Source organism: Rhinolophus sinicus, chromosome 5 (genome assembly GCF_057876585.1).
Source record: "Rhinolophus sinicus isolate RSI-liver-muscle chromosome 5, RSI-T2T, whole genome shotgun sequence".
Lineage (NCBI taxonomy): Eukaryota > Metazoa > Chordata > Mammalia > Chiroptera > Rhinolophidae > Rhinolophus > Rhinolophus sinicus.
In genome coordinates, this window is record NC_142505.1 from 40,499,097 (window position 1) to 40,523,751 (window position 24,655).

The 24,655-nt window shown below is 50.0% G+C and overlaps 1 protein-coding gene across 1 annotated transcript in view; it reads left to right on the top strand.

Annotated features, from left to right (window-relative positions):
• FGD5 (FYVE, RhoGEF and PH domain containing 5) overlaps positions 1 to 24,655 on the top strand; it is a 108,152-nt gene that overhangs the window by 40,946 nt on the left and 42,551 nt on the right. Inside the window, exons 3-5 of the mRNA XM_019746997.3 lie at positions 7,535 to 7,667; positions 22,369 to 22,427; positions 22,540 to 22,570. Of these exons, the coding sequence (XP_019602556.2) occupies positions 7,535 to 7,667; positions 22,369 to 22,427; positions 22,540 to 22,570 (223 nt within the window). The remainder of the gene's footprint in view (positions 1 to 7,534; positions 7,668 to 22,368; positions 22,428 to 22,539; positions 22,571 to 24,655) is intronic.

Sequence of the window (24,655 nt, forward strand, 5' to 3'; positions counted from 1 at the left end):
GAATTATATCTCAATGAAACTTATAACAAGAAAACAAATCCCTATAAAACCATTGATGGTGTGTTTTCAGCGGAAGGGTGGGGAAGTCACAGGTCAGAGTGCAAGGATGTACTTCTGTTTTTACTTAGTGAAAAATGGAAATTGAACTTTTTAAAAAGGCTCTCCTTCAGTCATGTTTCTGGGAACCATGACGAGGGCTGTCCCTTGGCTGACCCTGGTTCAGGTTGCATTCCCTCCAAGAGGGAATGGAGCAGAGCCTCATCTAGAAGTAAGGAGGCTCTGGGCAGGCAGCTGCTGTTGGAGCCTGGCCTCCAGGCTGTGGGATGCATGCAGTCTGGTCTCAGCACGCATTTTCATATCTCTGCGTGTTTTGTTTCTCCATCCCCATTTCACAGATTTGCAAACTGAGGCCCACTAGGATGGCCACGTAGCCCAGATCATGCAGTGGATTGGAAGTGAATCCAGGACTGCCATCCACTTGGGATCTCCCACTGTATCAGATTGAACGTTCCCAATTACAGCACAGATATCTGTATCTGAGAAAATCTCAGTGTCACTTTGAGAAAGGAGAGCATGGGAGGGGTCAGTTTTATGTGACAAGTATTTGAGCAGAAGGTGCCCCCTGGGGAAGGCCTAGAGGAATCATTTGAGTAAACTCTGAAAGTGCTGGGGTAGTTGGAAGGTACGGGGACTAGGCAAGGGAGAAGACTGAACGTCTGAGGGTTTGGAAATCTCTGATTGTGCACCCAGCCCTCCCCTCCATCCACTTCCAAGCTCTTCCAGCTGTTCTGCTAATTAGGATAGTCATGTTTGCCAAGTCCATCGTCCTGTCTCCTCCATCTCAAACTTTCCAGCTCCCAGAGAGCTCAACCCTGAAGCCCCTGCCCCTCCCCATGGAGCTGGCAAGCTTTTGAAGGAAAGGTCCCATCCTATCTCAGAGGAGCCAAAGGACGTTGCATTTGCAGTCTGGCCTCCTTCACACATATCATTGTACCAGCAAGGACAGAGTTTGGGGCCAGAGCACACGCTCAGAGATTCCTAGTTGGGGAAGTGTTCCTTTTTTATGAGTTATTAGACCCTTTTGGCTGTGCTGGGGGTTATGGCTCCCAGCAAGAGTCACAAAGGACAGGATTTAACGGGCAGAGTTGGACAGCCCTGGGCTGGGTTACAAAGTGCTCGTCCCCCCATGTGGATGCACATGTCCTTTTACAGCTCTAGGCTGCTGGACAGGACTGTGCTCATTTGAAGGGTCATTTAAGGTAATGAGCTCTGGGCAGCTTTAATTTATGTTCTCTTTAAAGCACGAGTCGACCCAGAGGGAGGACACAGCTCGCTGGAGAGTAGTCTGGGGGTTTAGAACTTGGCCCTTGTGCCGGCTCATCTGGGTTGGCCAGAAAGAACCTACTGTACGCCAGGAAGTGGCTGTTTTCACCGTTGTGTCCTCATGTAATCCTACAATGAACCTGCATAGTCATCCCCACTTTACAGATATGGAATAGAGAGGTTGGGTGACTTGCCTAAGGTCACACAGTGACTCTCTTCTATCTGACACCAAAGTTCTAACCCACTTGGTCTCTCAACTTACCACCTGGCTCTTTTGCTTGTTTTCCCTGGCATGTTTCATCACTATCAATTTACAGATTAAAAAAAATGAAAAACCAAAACCTGAGGCATGGAAAGGTTAAGCAACTTGCTTGAAGTAGAGCTGGGATTTAAACCAAGCAGGCTGACTTCTGAGTCCACCTTCTTAACCAGCACTTTGCATGAGACTTTCTTTGAGGCCGGAGAGAGTGCTTTAGTCTTCTTGATTCCTCCATATATTGTTAGCTTCTTGAAGCAGGTGCTAATCCGTATTTGTTGAATAAGTGAGTGAGGGAATAAGTGGCTAGAAGGATGGATGATTGGATGGCTGGATAGCTAAGTGGGTAGATGGAAGGATGGGTGAGTAGGTGAATGAATGCATGGATAGATGGCTAAGTGGATGGATAGTTGGATAGATGAGTGGATGGATGAATGGATGGATGGATGATGGATGGATGATGGGTGGGTGGATGATGGATGAATGATGAATGATGGATGGATGGATGGATGGATGGATGAGTGAATGGGTGGATGATGGATGATGGATGGATGGTTGGATGGATGGATGGATGATGGATGGATGGATGGACGGATGGATGGATGGATGGATGAGTGAATGGGTGGATGATGGATGACGGATGGATGGATGATGGATGGATGGATGATGGATGGATGATGAATGATGGATGGATGAGTGAATGGGTGGATGATGGATGATGGATGGATGGATGGATGGATGATGGATGGATGGATGGATGGATGATGGATGGATGATAGATGGATGATGGATGGATGATGGATGGATGGATGGATGGATGGATGAGTGAATGGGTGGATGATGGATGATGGATGGATGGATGATGGATGGATGGATGATGGATGGATGGACGGATGATGGATGGAGGATGGATGGATGGATGGATGGATGAGTGAATGGGTGGATGATGGATGGATGGATGATGGATGGATGATGAATGATGGATGGATGGATGAGTGAATGGGTGGATGATGGATGATGGATGATGGATGGATGGATGGATGGATGATGGATGGATGATGGATGGATGATGGATGGATGATAGATGGATGATGGATGGAGGATGGATGGATGGATGGATGGATGAGTGAATGGGTGGATGATGGATGATGGATGGATAATAGATGGATGATGGATAGATGATGGATGGATGATGAATGATGGATGGATGAGTGAATGGGTGGATGATGGATGATGGATGGATGGATGGATGGATGGATGATGGATGGATGGATGATGGATGGATGATAGATGGATGATGGATGGATGATGGATGGATGGATGGATGGATGGATGGATGGATGAATGGATGGAAAAGGATACAGATGGGTCAGAGGACATTCTCATGTGTAATATATTGGTAAGCTCACAATACTGTCTAGAGACAACACCTCACTTAGTGATGATTATAATGGGCGTTTTGACTAGGGTAGCCGTAGAACAAAGGTAGTATCTGTTTGCTCTCTACCAGTACCTACAGAGTCGAGAACATGGAGAGCTCTTCATAGGTTTTTGTTTGTTTGTTTGTTTGTTTGTTTGTTTGTTTTTAATGACTAAAAAACCCGACAGGCACCAGATCGCCAAAAATACAGAGCCTTGCAGCCTTCCTTAGGCCATACTGTGCAAAGGACCCATCTCAGAGGTTTATGTTGCCAGGCTAAGGAGATGGATGTGATATGTACGGGTTCCCAGTCTGTTTCCTCAAGGGGAGCAGTGCTTACTCACCCAGCACACAAGTGCTACCAGGGCCTGGCGGCGCATTTGGGCAGCAGGTGTTAAGGAAACATTTCTCAGAGGTGTTTTCTTCCCCTGTGTTTGAAGATCAGCCTGGTAGCAACTATCAAGATCTGTAGGAGCAGCTCTGTTGCCACCTGTGGTCTTAGAATCAAAATGTTTCGATTTGCTTCTGTAACTAATGACTTCTGTCCAAAATAAGGTCTGTGGCTACAGCGCTCATTGAATCTGCAAAGGCCTTTGGTTATACCTGCCCTTTCCTGTTGTGAAAGCGCATGTCTAATGGCAACTTCTCCCCATGTGTGCTGCTCACAGTCCTTAAGTAACAGCAAAACCAGTGAGCCGGAAATACCGTCAGAGCACGCGAACCCGTCTCCTGACTTTTGCTTAGTGCTCTTTGGAGAAAGCAAGTCACCAGAGGAAGGAGAAGTGAAGGAGCACATGCCACACTTCTGGGCAAAGCTGACAGATGGTTGGCGGGTCACAGATCCCCGGGTTTATGTGTGAGGTCTGGGCATCTCCCACGGTGAGCAAGGTCATTTGAGTTGCACGTTATAGGTTAATAATTATATGGTTTATTTTAAAGTGTTAGAGGAACACACCCTGTCACTTCATGGGTTTTACCACGTAAGACGAAACTAGCTAGAGTAATAGCACATCTTAAAAATCACTTGACGTGAGGACAACAGTAGATAAATAATAGAACAACTGTCTGCATCTAGGGCTGAGCGGGTAATGAAGAGACCTCGTTTTACATTATTTAATTCCTTGAATCCCCCCAATGAATTAGGCGCCCCTGAGGCATAGAAAGGTTAAACATAGCCAATACGTAGCCAAGCCAGAATTTGAACCCAGTCTGACTCAGGAGGCTGAGCTCTCCTCTCTGCACTCCACTGCTTCTCAAAAATAAAATAACAGCACAAATATCAAAAGCCAAGCCCCCTTTGCCCTTGCAACCTGAGACCCAACTCCACACATCAGTGCACTAAGGGAACCAACTGGGCCCCACTCTGTGTTCAGGTCTGTAAAGTGTGGTCAGGCATCTGGAGAGGCATCTTCAAAGGCAGCGGTGTTGGCCCGGATTTGCCACGTGACCTAGAGCCAGCCCCTCCTCCCCTCTGAGAGGTTGGCTTCCATGAGCTCCTTGCCCAGGGTCACACACGGTGCTGCTTCATGGAATCCAACCCTCTGCTTGGCTTCAGGCAGAGCTCCCAAGTTCTGTGATGCCGGCAGCATCTGATGCGGGGTGGACTTCACAGCAGCGTCAGGGCCCAAAGACACCCACACCCGCCTTCCCAGGTCGCAGGTCGAGCAGAGCCTGGCCAAATTCCAACAGCAGTAGAATATCCCTGAACAACTTAAGTAAGAGGGTGACATGATCAGATTGGGTTTTGACAATGTCCCTCTGGCCGTTGGGTGGAGAACAGATTGGAGGGCAGCCAGGGTGGAATGGGAGAGAACAGGAAAGCAGCTCTTAAAGATGTCCGGGCAAGAGACGGTTTGGACCACAGAGGCTGTGCTAGAGATATGAGCAGAGTCAAGAGATATTACAAGGTAAATCTGGGAGGGACTTAATTGCTTAAATAGTGACTGGCTATGCTAGGAGATGTTCACGTTTCTGGCTTGCTGCCTGGGAGGGTGGTGACACCGTCACCCTGTGGGAGGCTTGGCTGAGAACCTTTCCTCCTTGACAGAACATTCTAGGAAAGGCCTGGCAGATGCCTTCTTTTCCTTGATAAGGAGAAGGCGTGGTCCGGGGGCATAGCTAACTGCTTCATCCCTCACCATTACAGGGTGTAATGGGCTCTTTGTGGAGGGAGAGCAGGGCTCCACTCCCTGTCTACCAGTCGCATGCTTACAAACCGATGCAGACGGCTCTGGTGGGAGGGGCGCTAGGGCTCAGCGAGACGGGTCCTGCAGTGACATTTCCTGAATGTGGTTCTGAGCTTGCTGAGCAAGTGTGGTGCGCCTCACCTGTAGGCTGGGGGCTGGTGGCCCCCTGACGGGGGGTGAAGGGCAGTGAAGGAGGTACAAGGTGGTCCTGGGAGGGGAGCTCTCGCCTGCCTTTGTGCACACTGGTGGAATATGGCTTGTTGCAAAATACGTTGTTTGCTCTGTAGCTTGAAAGAAAAGGCCAACAAAATAATTTTTGAAAAAAGAGGTCTGACCAGAAGGGTAGCCAGTTGGATAGTAGAGAGGACCTTGGTTCAGCCTGGGGTTCAGGGTCAAGGCTCAGCCTGGATCAGTTTTGACCTCTGCACACAAGTGCACAGCTGTCGCACCCCCACACATACACTCTGTCAGCAGAAGCCCAGGCAGGAAAAGGCCCCACCACCGCAGGCCGCCCTGACCTTCATCTGTCTGCCCTCATGGCTCCTGTGGGAACCAGGGGATGCCCCTCCTCCTCTTGCTTCTTGGGCTCCAGGTGTTGTGGAAATAGGTTGCCACGGTTCTGTCTCCTGTAATAGTAGAGAAGGGTCTCCAGGAGGGGCCCTGGTTCAGATGTAACCCGAGGCTCAGTTTCTCCTCTACTGATGTCCCCCACCCGAGCCATGCTTCCCCCTGCCTGGACCAGGACCTCAGGCAAAGGCAGTGCCCCTGCCTGCATAAGGCCTGAGCCAGCCAGTCCCGCAAGGGGATGCTCCCTTCTCTCCTTCCATCCATCCATCCATCCATCCTACCGCATCTTACGCTGGCATTCCCAGAGGGCATGATAAGAATTTAATAAGACAAGATACCTGGATTTTGAGTATAAAGGAAGTTTTGTGAGGTTGTGGGGGACCACATTGCCAAAGGCAGTGGGGAGCCATTGACGGTTTTTGAGCAGGAGAGGGTCACGTCCCAATTTCTATTGTAGAACAGTCACTTTCCTGTGTGGAGAGGGAGGCCAGGATCAGGTGTTAGGGCCAGGAGGCTGTTGTGATGGGACCAGAACCGCCTCCGTGGGGATGGTTTGGGCAAAGGGGGATTCTTCTGCTCCAGATTGGCCTGTGTCACATGCCAGGTTCTTTGCTGCCTCAGTACCTTTATACATGCTGCTTTCTCTGCCTGGAATACTTCCCCGTGCGATCACAAAGCTAGCTCCCTCTCCTTCTTCTGGTCTCAGACTCAGAGAAGCCCTCCCTGGCCTATCTAGATAGTTACCCCTTGTTACTCTCTCTGAAAGCACCTCTTTCCTCTCCTTTGCTTATCAAATTTCCGAGCATATATTAGTTGTTCCTTTTTGAGGACAGGGACCAAATCTGCTTTATTCACCAGTGTTTTACTGGCTGTCTAGCTCTGTGCTTGACATAAGTAGGCAATCAGTAAATGTTTATTGAATGAATGTATGAATGATTTAATTAATAGAATGCCTACATAATAAGTCATCATAATATAGATATGAGATTGCTGTCACACCTGTACACTTGAACCCTCAACAATGTGGGTCTGAACTCGGCTTAAACGTGTTTGTTCAAGGGTCAGCTGTATTTTCAATCCACGGTTGATAACCCATGTATGCAGAAGGCCAACTTAAGTTATACATGGATTTTCCACTGCACAGGTGGTCGGCGCCCCTAACTCCTGCGTTGTTCAAGGGTCAACAGTATGTGCTTTCTAAGCACTGATCTCACAGCATCTGCCAAGACAGTGAGCCAGGAACTGGCCCCAAGTAGCCTAGATAGAAACGATGTTCTGAGTCGTGTCGTATCCATGACCTCACTGATGGCAAGGCTGGGACTATGGGCACATGTGCATCCCAGACTGTCCCCATATCATTACATTTCGTCTTCAGGCCCAGAAGATGTGGCCACCTTGAGGACTGACGCTGCAGCCTGACCAGGCCAGTTCAGACCTCCAGCCAAATTAGATTACACATCTCTCTGCCCTCCTCGTCATTATTTGTACCTTCCTTAGCATCACGGCCTGCCTCGTGTCTAACAGGGAGATGAGTCTGTCATAGACGGCTCGTGTAAAGACACTGAGGCAGCAAAGAGCTTGGCATATTCGTGGCTGGAGTGGGATGGGTGGGGAGATTTGTGGCTGGGTCTTACTCATTTCTGAGTCCCCATGGAGGGCACAGAGCTCTGCGCACAGAGCACTTGTCAATGGCTTTTGGCATTAATCAGGCCCCTGGCCTATTCACTTGGCCTTTGCAGGACATGGAGCTCTAACCCTCTCTCTCCTCTGCTCTGACCCCAGTGCCTACACAGAGCCCTACAAGGTCTGTCCCATCTCGGCAGCGGCCCCCAAGGAGGACCTGACATCGGATGAAGAGCAGGGAAGCTCAGAGGAGGAGGACAGTGCTGCGAGAGACCCCAGCCTCCCCCACAAGGTAGGGGCCCCACCCCAGGCCAGTGGGATGTGGCCATGTCAGAGATGTGAAGAAGGCGAGAGGATGGTGAGGACCTGCGCCGTCCTCTCTCCGTGTGGAGGGGACTGTTGGCAAACAACAGAGCCTGAACTGGATACAGAGGCTGAGTCACAGAGTAGCCTGGACGGCAGTTTTAGGACACATGGCGGCCATGGAGTCCTGTGTTGGTGATGCAAGGGTGACTGCTCCTGCTCATGTCCTCTTGGGTCGGAGAAAGTTTGGGGCTTCCCAGAGTCTTCGCGAGTGAAATGGAATAGAGCTGCCAGATTTGAATCAGGACAGACCTGTGTTCTAATGACCTCAGGCCCCTGGGCCTCAGTTTCCTCATCTGCAAAGTGGAACTCATGAGGGTGAGATGAGTTAAAGGATGTGAATGAGTTTCCTTAACATTCTTTATTCTAGAACAGAGCTCTAGAATAAAAGTTGGTTCCCCCCTACCCTGCAGTGAGCGGTGAGGGGACGCGGCTGAGAGAAGGGCTGCTGTTTATCTGGAGGAAGAGGGTGAATTGAGACCCAAGTCACAGTGGACACCCAGGCCTTCATACGGGGCATCAGTGCGTGGTGGTAATTACAGCTGCCCCTCGGTATCCAAGGCCGACTGGTTCCCGGAGACCCCGCCACACAGATACCAAAACCCTTGGCTGCTGAAGTCCGTTGTATGAAATGGCACAGTGTTGGTATTAGGATACATAGGTTATGCACACACAACACTTCATTTGCATGGGTTCCGCGTAGTGCGCGGCATGTGGCAAATGCAAGTTTTGCTTTTTGGAACTTGCTGTGTTGTTTTGTTGTTGTTTTTTCTAAATATTTTTGATCCGCAGTTGGTTGAGTCCAAGGTACAGAGGGCCGACGGCATATGTGTCGCTATTGGGTGCTCATGGTGGGTGGGCCCCGCTTCACTTCCATTCACTGATACGATCTCATCCCTTCCACGTGCCGCTTCTAGGAGCCGACAGTTGCTTCCCACATTTAACATTTGCAGAAACAGAGAGGCAAAGAACTTGTCCAGGGTCACACGGCTGCTATTCACTGTTACCCAGGAAGCATCATAGGCTGACGGGGGCCAGGAATTGAGAGCACGGGATACCCCCCTGCTAGAGGAGGGGACAGGCTGGGAAGGTAGAGACCCGCTTGAAGGTCTCCGCGCCCGTCTCCTGGGCCCCGCTCTTGTCTGCCTGCGAAGGAGGAGTAGCTGGGCAGGCAGAGGAGCAGGCACCTGCCTGACAGACCTCCTTCAGGCACTTGTCGTCTCTCTGTCGCCCACATTTTGTCATCTTCTCCTTCCCAGCCTGGGTAGCTGTGGCACGTCGATTAAAGACCATTCATGGAGAAGCACTCACAGGAGTGCCTGGCACTTACCCAGCGTTTTATAAATGGTTGTAGCTTTCATTTTGCTCTTATACTCTTGCTTTCTTTTAAAACTTCCTTTCTTGCTCCGTGCAGTCTTCTCATAGTTACGCAGTCAGGGCTGTGGGGGGGATGCAGGGGGCTCTCCCACGTGGCTCCTCGCCCCTTCCCCTCCGCTCTTGTCCCTGCTTCTCTGTCTCGGAACAGTGAGCTCGCTGCTGGCACTAAATGCTTTTGCATTTGTTATCTGTTTAACTCCTTACACCAACTGCCAACGTCAATACCATCGTCCCTGTTTTACAGCTGAGGACACATAGGTTCAGTGAAGTCAAGTAACTTGCCCAAGGCCACCCTGCAAGTCATTGAAGGGGTCTGGACTCCAAAACGTGTCTGGCTGGCTCCAAGCCCAATGCTTGCTTCTCACTGCAGTCCTGGGGGCCTCTCCTACCTCTGCACTCCTCCCTCGTCTCCCAGGAAGGAACCAGTGACGCCTTGGGGAGAAAGAAGGAGGTACCTGTTTAGAGATGGTTTGGGCCTTTCTGGGCATCCCTGAGTGCGTGGAACCTGGGAGCAGAAAGAGATAGTTGTCATTGAGGATGTGGTCCCCACTCTGAATCTGGAATCTGAATCGGCTCTGGGTACCAGGCCTAGAAGAAGTAAAAGGCTGATGGAACTGTGGGGCCTCCCATGTGGGACTTTCTGTGCTTTGGTCTCCCCCCTTGTGATGGCTTCTTATCACAGTCACCGAGTTCTCTGTTAATCCTTCCTTTGGAAAAACCCCGCATCTTGTCCTCCAGCTGTGTTGCCCCTGGCCAGTCACTTCCCATCACTGGGCCTCAGCTTTCCCATCTCTAAAATGGGAGCATTGATAGTAACTGCTGGGCTGTGGGAGGGTTGAATGAGAACACATAGTAGGGGCATATTAACTATCTGTTGTTTCTGAGTCTGGGAATCAGGGGAGGGGGAGCAAGTAAAGAGAAGGTCTGGTCTGCCCAGAACCATTGTAAAGACATGAAGTCCTAGGCTGCTGGACATTTGTGGTTATCTGGGTCAGCTCCCCAGCCTTCTGGTCTCCAGCTTAGACACCCCAGGGAATAAGGAGCTTGCGAGAGGCAGGATAGCATAGAAAATGAGTTTCACACCCAGTTTCGCCACTTGCTAGCTGAGTAATTTGAGCAACTTCTTAACCATTCTATTTCTCAGTTTCCCCATCTGTGAAATTAAGAAAACAATCCTAGTACCTGCTTCGGGACAGTTATGAGAGTAAGTAAGTCTGTGTAGACTTAGAACAAAGCCTGACACACAGGAAAAGAACACACAGAGGTCAGAGCTTTGGGGCGGACTGTGGGCAGGACAGGGGAGCAGCCTGCCCCAGGTCGGGCGGGACTCAGTAATGACGCCAAGGTCATGGGAATGAGGCAGCTCCTACCTTGGATGAGGCCTCGTGTAGTCCTGCTGGGGCCAGAGCCAGACACCAGCCAGGTGCGAGGCCTGCAGCGGGGCCAGGGTTGGGGATGGGAGCACCTGTCCTTCTGAGCAGAGGGACAGTGCGGGTCTAGACTCCTCATGGCAGGTCAGTCTCAGGAGCCCAGCCTTCTTCTCTACCCAACGGGGCTAAGCGTCCCTGCTTTGCCACCCCTCTCAGCCTTTCTAGGAGGCTTTCATCATGTACCAATGTCAAAACCACCTTTAAAAATGGAGTTTTCATTACACAAGACGTGCTGTACTAGGTTCTCCCTGTGAAATATGCAGTCATTGCCGGTGTAGGCTACGGTCCCTGGGAGCACTCCTTCCCGATCCCTGTGCCTCGCGGACGTAGCTGTGGTGTGCCGGTTAGCGTGAATTCGTCCAGAACTTCCCCCTGTATTCACCTACATATATCGTTATGGTGGAGCAGGGTGGTATTGTTTGTGGAGTTGGTATTTTTCCATAAATCATAGCAAACTGTAAGAAACCTGGGCTCCTTCACTAGATTCGTAGAAATTTCCCAACATTGGTACAGACAAGTAGAGCGCTAACTTAGTTTTTCAGTGCTGCATAGAATTCCATGTCCTGGATAAGCTGTGCTTTGTTTCGCCATCTCCCGGCTAAGGGACCTTTACAGTGTTTCTCACGTGTGTGCGTCACCAGCAGCCCTGCAGCGCCCCTGTGTACTCACCTCCTTAGACACGCATGTGAGGTTTTCCTCTAGGGTAGATCCAAGAAGGAGACGAGTGGATCAGAGAGCAGGCACCTTTTCGATCTTTGTACCTGCTGCTAAGTCGACCCCCAGAGGCCCCTCCAGAGCACCGCCTGGCAGCCCTCAGTGTAGGAGAGTTCCCATTAGCCGGGCCTCAGAGCGTGGCCAGAGTGAGCGGTCTTTCCTGAATCGTTTCTGCTGTAGAAGTTTGGGAGAATAGGAGGTGGGGAGAAGAAGCATTTACTCCTGATTATTTGTCTTCCACTGTGTCTAAAAATCCTATTTCTCCAAAAGGTAAAGACCTCTCCTCTCTGCCTCCTCTGTCCATCATGGGGAAAATGGGAACCAGATTTCCCATGTAACCACGGGAATAGGCCTAGAGGTAGATATGAGTGATCAGAATTAACCCCCGCGCCTTGGGAGGCAGGTTTGGAGGTAGTGAGCCCCGCCCTTCTTACAGTTTGATACGGTTTATGTAAAAATAAACAGAGGGTGGTGAGTCCCACCCTTCCCAGATGTTTTGGGGTGACCAAGTCAGGAAGGGAGAGAGTTTGGAGCAGGAGAGGAAGCTGAGCCAGCTGGTCCTCCCACGTGTGACCTCTCCCTCTCTTCCACTCATAGACATACAAAGGGTGTGGGCTGAAGGAAGGAGGGGGCAAAAAAGGAAAAGTGAGAAGGACTTAAAAATAGATCTAGCTGTGAAAGGAGACATTCAAAGACTGGCTGGCCTGTCACTCCTCCCTGACAATAAACCTGGTTCTCAAACTAACGGGGACTTTTGAAGCTAAATACCAGCTCCCCCGAGACCAGCCCAGGCGTGGCGGCCCCTCCTGTCTACGTCCTCCCTTGCCAGCGTCCCATCATCACCATGTTTTCCTGACAGGCCCACCCCTGAGCCCGGACAGAATTAGTGCCCTGACTTCTGGAACAGACTCTCCTGCCATCACTTCCTCCCTGGTTCCCTATTTATGAAGGTCATCTCTTCCCCGACTGTACCTGGGGCTCAGTCGGCCTGGCCTGGGCCTCTTTGCTGACCTTGTGCTCCCAGGCGTTGCTCTGACCATCTGCCCAAGCTAAAGTGTCCATTTGAACCATGGTTGTTTCCATTGGGCCAGTCTCCAGCCTGGGTTAAGTGTCACCCTGTGCTTTTTCCCTGTCACTGACCTTGGAACCCACCTGTTTAGTTCTGCACGTTGGCTCTCCTGCAAATGCTACTTCCCCTAGTCCTCGGGGAGGCCATTCTAGACTTGCTTCAGCTTCCTCAGGCTGCAGCCTGTGCTCCTTCCCAGAAAGCTACCGATTCCCCTGTCAAACATGAATTCCCTCCCCTCTGCGTCTTCTTTCTATCCTCACTCAGTTTCTCCCCGTCCCTCCTCTTCTTCAACAGGAATTTATTTCTTTACTAAGTACTCACTGAGCACCTACTATGTGCCAGGCATCCTTGTAGGGTCTCAACATACATCAGCCACAAGTCAGACCAGGTGCCTCCCTGCCCTGGTGGCGTTTACATCCTAGAGAAAAAGAGGAACAGTCATCCAGAGAACTCCTGAGGTAGCATAGGTGGCGAAAGTTCTGCAAAACAGCCGTAAAACAAAACAGACTATGGTGGTGGAGGACAGGGCACCAGGGGTGGGGGTTGGATACTTAGGCAGGCAGGCTAAAGAAGGCCTTTTATCCCATTTTTTAAAATTATGTTAAAATACACATAATGTAAAAGCTACAGTTTTAACCATTTTTAAGTGTCCAGTTCGGTGGCATTAAATACATTCACATTATTCTGCAACCGTCACCACTGTCCCCATTAAACACAACTCCCCATTCCCCCTCCCCCGCCCCTGGCAACCACCATCTACTTTCTGTCTGACTGCTCTAGGGACCTCATCAAACTGTAATCATACAGTAGTTATCCTTTGTGACTAGCTTATTTCACTTACCATAATCTCCTCAAGATTCGTTCATTTTATAGCATGTCAGAATTTTTTTCCTTTTTTTAAAATAACTTTTTTTAATTGGGGAATATTGGGGAACAGTGTGTTTCTCCAGGGCCCATCAGCTCCAAGTCGTTGTCCTTCAGTCTAGTTGTGGAGGGCGCAGCTCAGCTCCAAGTCCAGTCTCCGTTTTCAATCTTTAGTTGCAGGAGGGCACAGCCCACCATCCCATGTGGGAATCGAACCGGCAACCCAGTTGTTCAGAGCTCACGCTGTAACCAACTGAGCCATCCGGCAGCCCCACTCTTTTTCTTTTTTAAGGCTGAATTATAGTCCACTGTTATGTATAGACCACATTTCACGTATCCATTCATCCATCAATGGATACTTGGGTTACTTCCACCTTTTGGCTATGTGAATAATGTTGCTATGAACGTGTGTGTACAGATATCTCTTCGAGACCCTGCCTTCAGTTCTCTTGGTATACACCCAGAATGGAATTTCTGGACCATGTGGTAATTCTATGTTTAAGTTTTTGAGGAACCGCCATATCTATTTCCACAGTGGCTGCCCCATTTTACACTCCTATCAGCGATGCATAAGGACCCAGTTTCTAAGGGAATACTTTCTTGATGAGAAGGAAACCTTTGAGCAGGAAGCTGAATAGTGTGAGGAGGAAGCAATGGGAAGATCTAGGGGCAGAGTGTTCCAGACAGAACAGAGTGCAAAGGTGGGCCGCTGGGAATGACCTTCGGAGCTGGAAGCAAAGGAGGAGGTGGGCAGGAGAAATTCTGTAGGACTTCCCTCAGCCCACACACGTGCTCGTCTTCCCCACACTTCCACCTCCCTCTGCTGTCATTCGCTCTGCACGAGCCTCCACAACCTCCATGAGCCAGGCCCTCCCCACCCTGTCCACCTCAGACCTTGGGCCTCAGCTTGGTAGTCTCCCCTCTTCCTTTGGTTTCTGAGGCTCTGTCCTCTCCTGCTTTTCTCCCTGCTTCTCCAACATCCTACTCTGCTTACACTCCACACCAGGCATTTATTGCCCAAGGCCTGAGTTCCTGAGCCCTGCCTCTCATTTTGTGTCCGTTGCTCAGGCAGCCTGTCCCAGACCCGCGGCAAGCCCTACTCCGATGGCACTCCCAGAGCTTCCCTTCTGGCCTGACCCTCTCTGCAGCCCCACACTCAGCTTCCAGCTGCCCTTTTGGGCCCTTCTTGGAAACCCAGATTCAACACATCCCAAGGTGAACTCATCATCTTCCCACCCCACCCCCGGGCTGCTTCTCCTCTTGTGTTTGCTCTTCTGCTTGTTGGCACCAGACTTGAAAGACTATTGCCATATTTTCTTAATCATGGATCAAATGAAATTCACCAAATGCCTAAGCCTTTGGCCAGACATCATGAAGGATCCAAAAATGAGTTCTGTTTGTTCTTTAAACCCATCCCAGGGCCTTTGCACGTGTAGTTTCTTCCACTTGAAACACCCTTCCTGCCTTTTGCACAGCTGACTACGGGTCTCGAGTTAAATGTCACCTCCTCAAAAGGCCTCCCCTGCTGTACTTGGCTGTGGCATTCCTGTTTATTTCCTCCTTCATACTTATCTCAAGATGTGATTATATTTCTCATTTTTCTGCTTACTTGCATACTGTCTGCCTTTCCCTGTCAGAATAGCTCCCGGGAGGGCAGGGACCATGCTTGTCCTATTCACAGGTGTTTCCTTACTGCCTGGCACAAAATGCAGTATTCAGTAAATGTCTTCGAATAAATGTCTTTGCATACATTAGACTCAGCTCCTGCCTTTCAGGAAAACAAACTTACTAGGTGCATGACAGTTTAATAAAATGAAAACACTTGTTGGGTCCTGTATAATTTACTTGGCATGGTGAGGGGCTGAGCTGGGCGCCAACCCTGCTCACTGGCTGCCCAGGAACCATGCAGAGGGTGCAGTGTTCAGTACAGTGACACAGAGAGACGCTCCAAGGCAGTGTGAGCGGAGGAAGAGGAGAGACACAGATTCTTAGAACATACGGGATGGGAGAGAATAGGGGTTCCGAGGCCCGGGAGGTGTCCTGGCCACCCTCCTGTCTCACACCCCTTGTTCAGGACCCGGGAAGGCTTGGGGGCTGTCGGGAGCCGATGGGCTGGGCTGGGGACAGTGAGATTGCCCTGGCCCTGAGTGAGCTTGTTTGATGGCCGATTTCCGCTCTGCGAAGTCTCAGACATGCCCCTTGCCCCGTGCTTTGGATTTGGGCCTGAGTCATCCTCACCTTCGCTGTGTCCTGGACGTCGTGGCGGCCACTGTCTGTACGTAGTCCATAGCCCTCCTGGGGGACCAGCAGCACCCGGCCCCACCCCAGACCTGCCTGTTGGGAAGATCCCCAGTGATTCCCACGCTTATTGAAGTGGGAACCCTGGTCTACGTGTATCAGCCTTCCAGGCCGTAATCAAGCGCTCCCAGGGCCCTTCGCTCTCAGGAAATAAACTAATGGGGTCCCTGACCACGGGGAACTTACAGTTGAATTGTAGAATGAAAAAGCTCACATAATGTCGAACTTTACATTTATGTTTTATGCACTTTTCTGAATGTTACGTCTCACCATGCAAAACAAAGGCAGCCCATGCAATGGAAATGTTGTGGGGCAACCTTAGTGTGCTCAGCTGTGTGAGCCAAACCCTGAGCAGTGTAAGGGTCCAAAGCTTAGGAGTCGGCAATCAGGGAGGCTTCCAGGAGGAGGTGAGGCCTGAGTTCTCCTTGAAGAAGAGTAGGACATAGTTAAGTGGAAAGGGGAAGGAGGGCATACAGGAGGCTAAATGGACAGCACAAAGGCATAGAATCCAGCCTTGACTGGCTTCTTGAGCTCGTGGCAGGTCCTTTTACTCAAATTGAAGTGAGATGGTCAGGGCAGGAAGACTGTCTCCTAGGAGCCACGTACTGGCCTTTTCCTGCTGTCAAACAGTGCGAGCTTGGCAGTCACAATCAGAGTCACTCTAGGTTCAACATGTGACCTAGAGAAACTTACTGATACTATAGGGGATTCTGGGCACAGAGACCTACAAGACTGAAAAAGCTGGGAAGTGGGGAAAAATAGGGTGAACTTAAGAATAAAATTGAGTTCCCCGGGGCATGGAGGAACGCAGGAGAGGTGCCTGGAGGGGTCTTTAGCCTAAGTCACATAGAGTGGGACTTACTTGTACCTCAGGGTCCTCGTCTGTAAAATGGAGGTGATAATAACAGTACCTACTGCGCATGGTGTTGGGAGGATTCAGTGAGCTGATACGTGTAAAAAGCTCAGAGCCATACTCAGCACATACTAAGTGTTCACTAATGCTAGCTGTTACGTTAGTAAGTAGATGTCATTATTATTCCTGTTTTACAGATGGGGGCGCAGAGAAGAGAAATAACTTGTCCAAGGGCATAGGGAGAGGAAGGGCTAGAGCCCAGGATTTGAGACCAGGTCATCTGACCCCAAAGCACAGGCTCTCAGCATCAGGCTAGATGACAAGTTTTTCCTGTAGGTGCTGGAGAGCCACGGGAGCCACTCAGGGCTGCAAGTGACGGCAGAAGGCAGCCACCATGACAGGATGGATTGGAGTGAGTGACAGACTGGAGCGCTCAATGAGCTAGGAGACAAGTTCAGCTGAGGATGGGGGTACGCTAGGGAGCTCAGGTCTAAGATGGGGACCAGAAAGCCCATCACTTCAAAGACAGGGCAGTTCTGAGTGGGGACAGGGACCTGGGTGGATAGAGTAACGTAGACATAGGCGTAAGTTGTCTGTGAAGGAGGGCTCCAGGAGGCTAGAGGCTGAGGGCTATAGCCTGAAGATTGGCGTTCCCAGCTGGCCACAGGTAGAGGGGACAGCTGTGAACTGGGGTGGGGGAAACTGAGCCAGGATGTGGGGCCTGGCAACGAGCTGGCAGAGATGAGGGTGAAAAGAAAGAGGCGGCTGCCACCTGGGAGAGAAGTGATAAGCTAGGAGCTTTGGAAGTGGTTTCTTCCTCTGTTGCAGGATAGGACAATGAGGAGAAAGATTGTGTGGCCCCTGGGCATGCTTGGGGCCACCCTGAGGGCCCCACCATAAAGCCTGGGGTTCATCAGCCTGCTTCTCACAATAATTATTGTTACTATAATACAGTGACAGTGCTGTTTCACTTCTCCATCACTCTTCACTGAGAATAAAGAGCTTTTCCCTCCATCATTCTATATGATCTTTTGTGACAGCCTCTAAACAAGCAGCTCTCAGAACCTTTTGTTCTCAGACCCCTCTGCCGTCTTAAAAATGATTGAGGACCCCAGAGTTTTTGTTTCTATGAATTTTTGTTTCTAAACATCTATCAATGTTTATCACATGAGAAAGTCAAATGGAGAACATTTTAAAACAGCTATCTTTTAATTCATTTTAGAATAACAATAATGAACCCATTACATGTTAACATAAATAGCATTTTTAATGAAAAATAATTATGTTTTCAAAAAAATGAGTGAGAAGAATGACATTGGTTTCGTATTTCTTGCAAATATTGTTAACGTCTGGCTTTATAGTGGACAGCTGGATTCTCCTAGCTGCTTCTGCGTTCACACTGTTGAAACTGTAATGTAGGTCGACTTCCATGAAAATCCAGGCTCACACAGATCTATAGTTGGAAAAGGGAGGCGGAACCTCGGAGGTTCTGGGGTCACACTTGGAGAGTTGCTGTTCTAGAAGGAGGCTAAATACCCCATTTTATAGCTCGACAAACTGAGGCCTGGAGACAGAGGACCGGGACTCCCAACTCGTTCTGTGACCCACTGTTTAACCTCAAAGGTCCCTGAAGGACAACTGTCCCTCCCAACCTGACCTGGTCCCAGAATAGCCCACGATGACCTGGCTGGTTTGCCTGGAGCCTAGGGAGGAAGTGCAGGGCTGGGCGGCCCTGGGGAAAGTGGTGATAAGCTGCTTGGCCTGCCTCGGGCAGAGGGGCCAGCAGCCGCCTCCTGTAACACCCACAGCGTCAGACTGAGGACGGCAATAGCGATAGCACAGCCCTGGCACCCCAGCCCCCACGCTCCTGGGAGGAACCCTGTTCCCAGAAGTCTGTCCCTGGACACTGCCGTCAACCTAGGAGTTCATTTCCTGGTTAAACAAACATCTATATTAAATAGTGCAGTTGGGCAACACCCATGAGCAGCGTCTGAGGAGAGCCTTGGGCACATGGCCTGCCAGCCTCCCTCTTGTCCGGCTGGTGAAGACGCATCCATCATCTGCAGTCACTAACGCGGAACGGCCCGTGTGTCCCACCCAAAGTCTGCCCATCTGACAGGAGGGGCTGGAAGGGACGTGCAGAGTGGCCCGTACCCCGGGCCTACCAGAAGTCTGTCCCACAGCACAGCTCGAGATACTAACAATGGTAATGACGACAACTCCAAAAGTTTAGGCAGGGTGTAACCACTCCCATCCATCGTCTCATCATCTTGTCCTTGCAGGGTGGGAATTTTGACCCCATCTTCCAGATGAGAAAACTGAGGCATCTGAGAAGAGTTTGCCCTTGGTCACATAGCCTCTCATGGCCTGGCTGGGACGTGGAGCCAGGTGTCCTGACTTCCAGCATAGTTCTTTCCTATGTACCACAGTAGGCACTACTTTGAGCGTAAGAACCAGGAGACCTGAGCCCAGAGGACTAGGCCCACTCTCCTCCTGGAGTGCTGTACTCTTGCTGCCGGCTTTGCAGTGCAGGTCAAGAATAGGTGCTTCCCAGGTTGAAAAAGCTGCCATCTATAAGGAGTAGAGAGGCCTTTTACTGAGAACTTATTATGTGCCAGGCACGCTGCTAAGAGCCAGACTGCCTGGATTTGAATTTTGGCTCTGCCACTTATTAGCAGTGACTTTGAGCAAAGGGTAGGACTTATTCATACTTCAGTTTCCTCATCTGTAAAATGGAGATAATAAGTACCTGCCTCATAGATTTGGGGGCAGATTCAGTGAGCTAATATGTATCAAAACCTTAGAGCCGTACTTAGGACATACTAAGTGTTCAGTAAATGCTAGCTGTTATATTATTAAGCAGGTATTATTTTATCATCATCATTATCATCATCATCATCATCATCATCATCATCATCATCCAAGTTTTGCAGGTGGGGCTCAGAGAAGAGAGATAACTTGTCCAAGGGCGTAGGTATAGGAAGAGGTAGAGTTCAGGATTTGAATGAGGCCTCCTCAGCGTCATGCTGGATGACGAATGAGAATTGAATCACAGGCCCCTGGAAGATCGGAGGTCGTCTTGACTCTTGCCCTCATTTTATAGGGGAGGAGCTTGAGCTTCAGATCGCCTGAGCTTTCTCTCCAGAGTAACTCTCTTTACGGAAGCTTGACCACTGGGTTTCCTTGACTGTTCAGGCCTGTCCTGGCAGAATACGTTTTCCACTGCGAGGGTTTTGTTTACAAAGCCTTTTCACATGTGGGACTCGGAAGAAGCCCCTACGTTTTGGGAGAGTGAGCTGCTCTTGTGTGCAGAGCCCCATACTAGCCCTGAAGATGCAGAAGGCAGACGGTGAGTCACAGTCCGGCGCCAGTGGGAGGGCGGGAGGCCAGGTGAGGCTGGAGGCCTCTGCAGGCCTCACAGTTTTCCCTCCGGCCCCATGGGTGCCGTGACAGCCACTACAGAGGCTGCAGTGAGATCAGGAGGGAGGCTAACCATGGGCCAGGGGGCACTGGTTGGGGGGGGGGGTCCCTCAGAGTGACTGAAGTCTCCAGAAAACACTGTGCTTCTTATCCAGAAATCTTAGACACAGACCAGCTAGGCTGCAAACTCATTTCTTGAGCACCTACTATGTGCCAGGCGCTGTATCTCATTTCATCAGTGTGTTCAAACATTTATTGAACATCTCCCGTGTGCAAGGACAATATACAGTAAGATAAAGGGTTAGAGCAGTGGTTCTCAACTGCGGGTGAGAATTTGCCCCACAGGACATTTGGCAATGTCTAGAGACATTTTTAGTTGTCACAATTGAAAACTATGGGCTGGTGCAGGGGGCTGCTAGTGTCATCCAATGGATGGAAGCCAGGGACGCTGCTAATAGTATTGTAATACATAGGATGGCCCCTGCAGCAAAAGCTGTCGGGCCCAAAATGTCAGTAATGCCAAAGTTGAGAAACCCTGTGGTTCTAGAATGACTTTGGGTGTTCTTTAGGTCAGGTGGTCGTGGCTGGCCACACTGAGGATGGGATGTATCTTTTGAGCAAAGACCTGCAGAAGTCAGAAAGTGAGAGTGAGAAGATCTGGGGAAGAACATCGCAAGCCTAGGGAACAGAGTGAAAGGCCCTGAGTCAGGCACACATCATCCAAAAGACCAGCTTATGAGGTCGTGTTGGTTATTCTCCACCGTATTTCAGGTGGAAAAAACTGAGCCTCAGAGATAATGCTTTGCCAAATGTCGTACAATTAACACATCCAGGATTTGAACTTGGATGTGCTTGATTCCAGACCCATTTGCTTTCCACTCTCTCAGCTGCTCCTCTCAGCAGAGTGGCTCAGCCTTCATTTTGCAATTGAAGCCTTTCCCCTACTTGACCATGTAAATTATTTTTCTTGTTCCATCCCTGGGTACTTGGTTCTGTTCCTGGCACCACCTCAGTTAACAAAAATAACAAGGATAATGACAGCCATTATTTCCATAGTGCTTACTGTGTGCCAGGCACTGTCCCAAGTGCAAGATAGATATGTAGAGAGAGATGATAGAGTTCTAGATAGATATTTATATAGATTTATTCTATATATCAATTCATAAAACTATAGATTTCTCTGTATATACACACATACTTGTATATGTATCAATACTCATTTAATCCTTAGAATATGCATGCGTGTTAGATACCGTTATATTATTGTACCCATTTTACAGATAAGAAAATTGAGGCAGAGAGGTTAAGTGACTTGTTCAACTAGTAAAAGAGGCAGAGGCAAGATTTGAGCCCAAACTGCCTAATTCAGGAGTCCATGCTTACGACTGCCACACTGCAATTGCTCCCTCAGCCTGTAATGAATTTCTAGTCATTAGAGCAGATCATTCACTTGACCAGTGACTCCTCAATTTTAGTAATACACAGGAAGCAAATTTCAAGGTCACTTTGTCCACACATGGGGAAACTGAGGCCTGACCTCAGAAAGTGACTTGTGCAGGGTTGCACCAGGAGGCTGTGGTTGAACTGGAACCAGAAGCCAGGCATTGCCCGTGAGTGCCCTCTGCTCCACCGTGGGGCACCCTGCCCCAGCCATGCCTGCACATTCCCCGCATCTGCCACCTGTTCTCTCAGGCTACCCCACAGTGTCTGTGCTCGTCTGGATCCCAGCCACCAGCCGTGTCTGACAGCCGGCAGGTTTGAGGCCACAGAGGAGGGCTCGCCTGCCTGTGGCAGACAGCCCAGGCATCTGCCTCAGCCCCGCCCATCCTGTTTATAGACATAATCTCAGTTATTCCCAAATGTTAAGAAGTTAGTGCTCAGATAAGTTACATGTCTCACCTTCTGAGGTCAGCCAAGAGCGTTAGTGCTTCCAAAGGGGAATGATTCTCTCACTCATTCATTATTTCTTTTAGTCAACAAAAGGGAGGCTAGTCATGCAGAGGTGTCAGGCACTGGTCATGCAGAGGTGACATTCATGGTCCCTGCCGTCCAGGGGAGTCCTGAGAGGAAGACGCCCAGAAACGATATCTAACCCAGCCAGTTCAAGGAGGGGATCAGGAAAGGCTCCTTGGAGAAGGTGATAGATGCTATGGCTGAGTCTTAAAGGATAACTGGGAGTTAACCAGGCGGAGAAGGGAAAAGGGACACTGAGGGGACGACATCTTCAAAAGAAGCGGTAGGAGAGAGCCCCCAGAGATTACAGGTTGTTCCCAACTGCTGGGGCCATGGGTGGAGGCAAAGGTCACAGTCCTAACAGCGGCCACGCACTGAGCGCTTCTGTGTGAGGCACTGAGCTGAGCATTAGCTCAGCAACCTTCTGAGTCAGATGCTGTTAATATCTGCGTTTACAGATGAGGAAACCGAGGTGCAATGAGGTTGAAGATCACACAGGTGGTGAGTGGCAGGGAATGGCCTGCGCAGTTCGTGGGATTTGCCTCCTGCAGCGTGGAGGTCCTTCTGTGACACTGATGCTTGTGGGGCCGGGCTCTCCCTCTGCTGCCCCCATTGGCGCTGCCCCTCCTGATGGTTCTGTTTCCATCCACAGGTGGAAGGTCAGTCCAGAGCCCATGTCATCGCACAGGAACTGCTGTCTTCAGAGAAAGCGTGAGTCCCTGAGCAGCTGCTTGTGGCCTTGAGCTTGTTAACAGAGCATCCCCCCTCCTTGGCTTGTACAGGATTGGAATAAATTCAAACTCAACCCCCTTTCTCTCTACAGATATGTGGAGATGCTCCAGCACTTACATCTGGTGAGTTAATCATTCTAATTGCCTAAAACTAATTGCCCCTTTTCAAGGCTGTGGTATAAGAGGCAGAAAAGCAATGCGGAGACAGAGGTGGTTTCCATGAACAACAGGCAGATGTTCCCTGAGGCTTTTCAGGGAAGTCTGTCTCCTGATTCCTGTGCTGCAGGGGCAGATGGCCATGCTTTCTATGTCTCTCTGCCCTGGGGCGGGGCGGGTGCTGAGGTTTCTGGAGGGGTGTCTGCAGTTTCCTCAGCCCTATTGTGGAGGAAGGCAGAAGGAGGGCAGATGCAGTTCTGGGTCATTGCTATGTGTGCGCATTTGTGTGCACGCCTGTGTGTGTGTGTGTGTGTGTGTGTGTGTGTTATATGTTTAGGGCTATATGGAGAGGGTGATATGTTTAAACAGTGACAGAGCAGTTGGGGTGTCATGAGGCTTTCTCATTGGGGCAATAATGCCTGACCTAGTGGGGAGGGAATCCTCTGGACTGTCAGAACAAAGGAGGCCCGACTGGGGAAGGCCCAGATCTCAGACACTGTCACCCCTTACAACCCACAAAACTACCTGGAAAGTCTCCCTTTGCAGTCAGTTCGACTCAGTTCAACAGACATTTTTTGAATACTTGCTGTGTGACAAGAGCTGGAGAATTGAAAGACAGATCAGACTGGGCCCTTCCCCAGGAGGAATCTGGCCAGTAAAGGGGACACATGAGCAAATGAATAACTATTCAGAGCACAGAGGGAGTGACTGACAACCTGGGGAAATCTAGGCAGGCTTCCTTGAGGAGGTGATGTGAGGGGTGAGGGAATAAAATACAGCAAAGACATGGGAAGTGAGGGGATGTGGTGGGCTCAGCTACCCAAGGCCCTTGTGACAGCTGCCTGCTCCTCTGAGCTTTGTAAGCCTTTTACAGTCTCCTCGTAGTTTAGCATCTGATTCTATACTGCTTTGTGTTGTTTGCCATATCTTTCCAAGAATGTCTGAGCTGGGGATGTCCACCATGGACATCTTGTCGGGGGTGATGAGGCCCAGAGGGAGTGACTTGGCCACTGTCACACAGTGACTGAGCCAGGATGACACCCATTCTCCTGACTCCCAGTGCACTGTCGTCATATGTTAATCCTGCGTTTCCCGATTGCCTTTGAAGTTCCTCTGGGCAGGAACCTCTCTGGAGGCAGCAAAGCACCCGGCACCAGGTCTCTTGCCGACTCCAGCTGAGGTCCCTGTCAGGGATGTCACCCGGGTGTCACATTGCCAGTGTGAGCAGGAGCACCCTGGTTGTGGGGAGGACAGGGTACTACTGTGGTCTGTGCTCCTAGCTCCTCATTTTTGCCCTCAGGAGGAGAGCTTTGTGTGCATTATTAAACCCCAAAGCCCTCGTCTGAAATGTACCAATGCCTGCCCTCCCTCCCCCCTTTACACCTAAAAGATTATTTAGTAAGGGCAGAAAGACTCACTCTCCGTTTTTTCCTTCTCTCACTCGTTTCTGAGCTGGCAGCGTGACAGAGAGGGGCTGGGCTTTTTTGTTTTATGACTTTGTTAAGAGGGTTTTAACTGGGAAACTTCCATCTGTGTTTGAACTGCTTCCTGCCAATTGGAAAGATGCTGAAACCGTTGGTAATCCATAATAATATCCTGAGGAGAAAAAAAAGGAGCCCATAAAAATCACAACTCATAAGCTAGTTGCGGGAAATTGTGGTATGAGCTACATTTATGACGTTAGTGCTCGTGGGAATAGAAGTGGCAGAAATGCCACAACGTGACTCCAAGCCCTAGCCAAGGACACTAGTCAAAAGGAGACCCATAGACTTTAGAGTGTTCTCCACCACTCCTCAACCTGGATCTTCCTCTGATTGCTAAGTTTCTCCTTAGAGATTTAATGCTGTTGAAATCCCATGATTGTCCAGTGATGGGGGGCGGCGGTGACTGTGCATTCTAAACCTCCCCAACTAGAAAAGACCTTGACTCCGTTATGCTGTTGTTGAGAGGGGGTCAGGATGGTCTCTGGTTTCCTGTGTTTGGGATTCTACTCTGTGCTTATCAAATGGTAAATAGAGCTCACTCAGGGATTACTAAAAATTCTGGCCATCC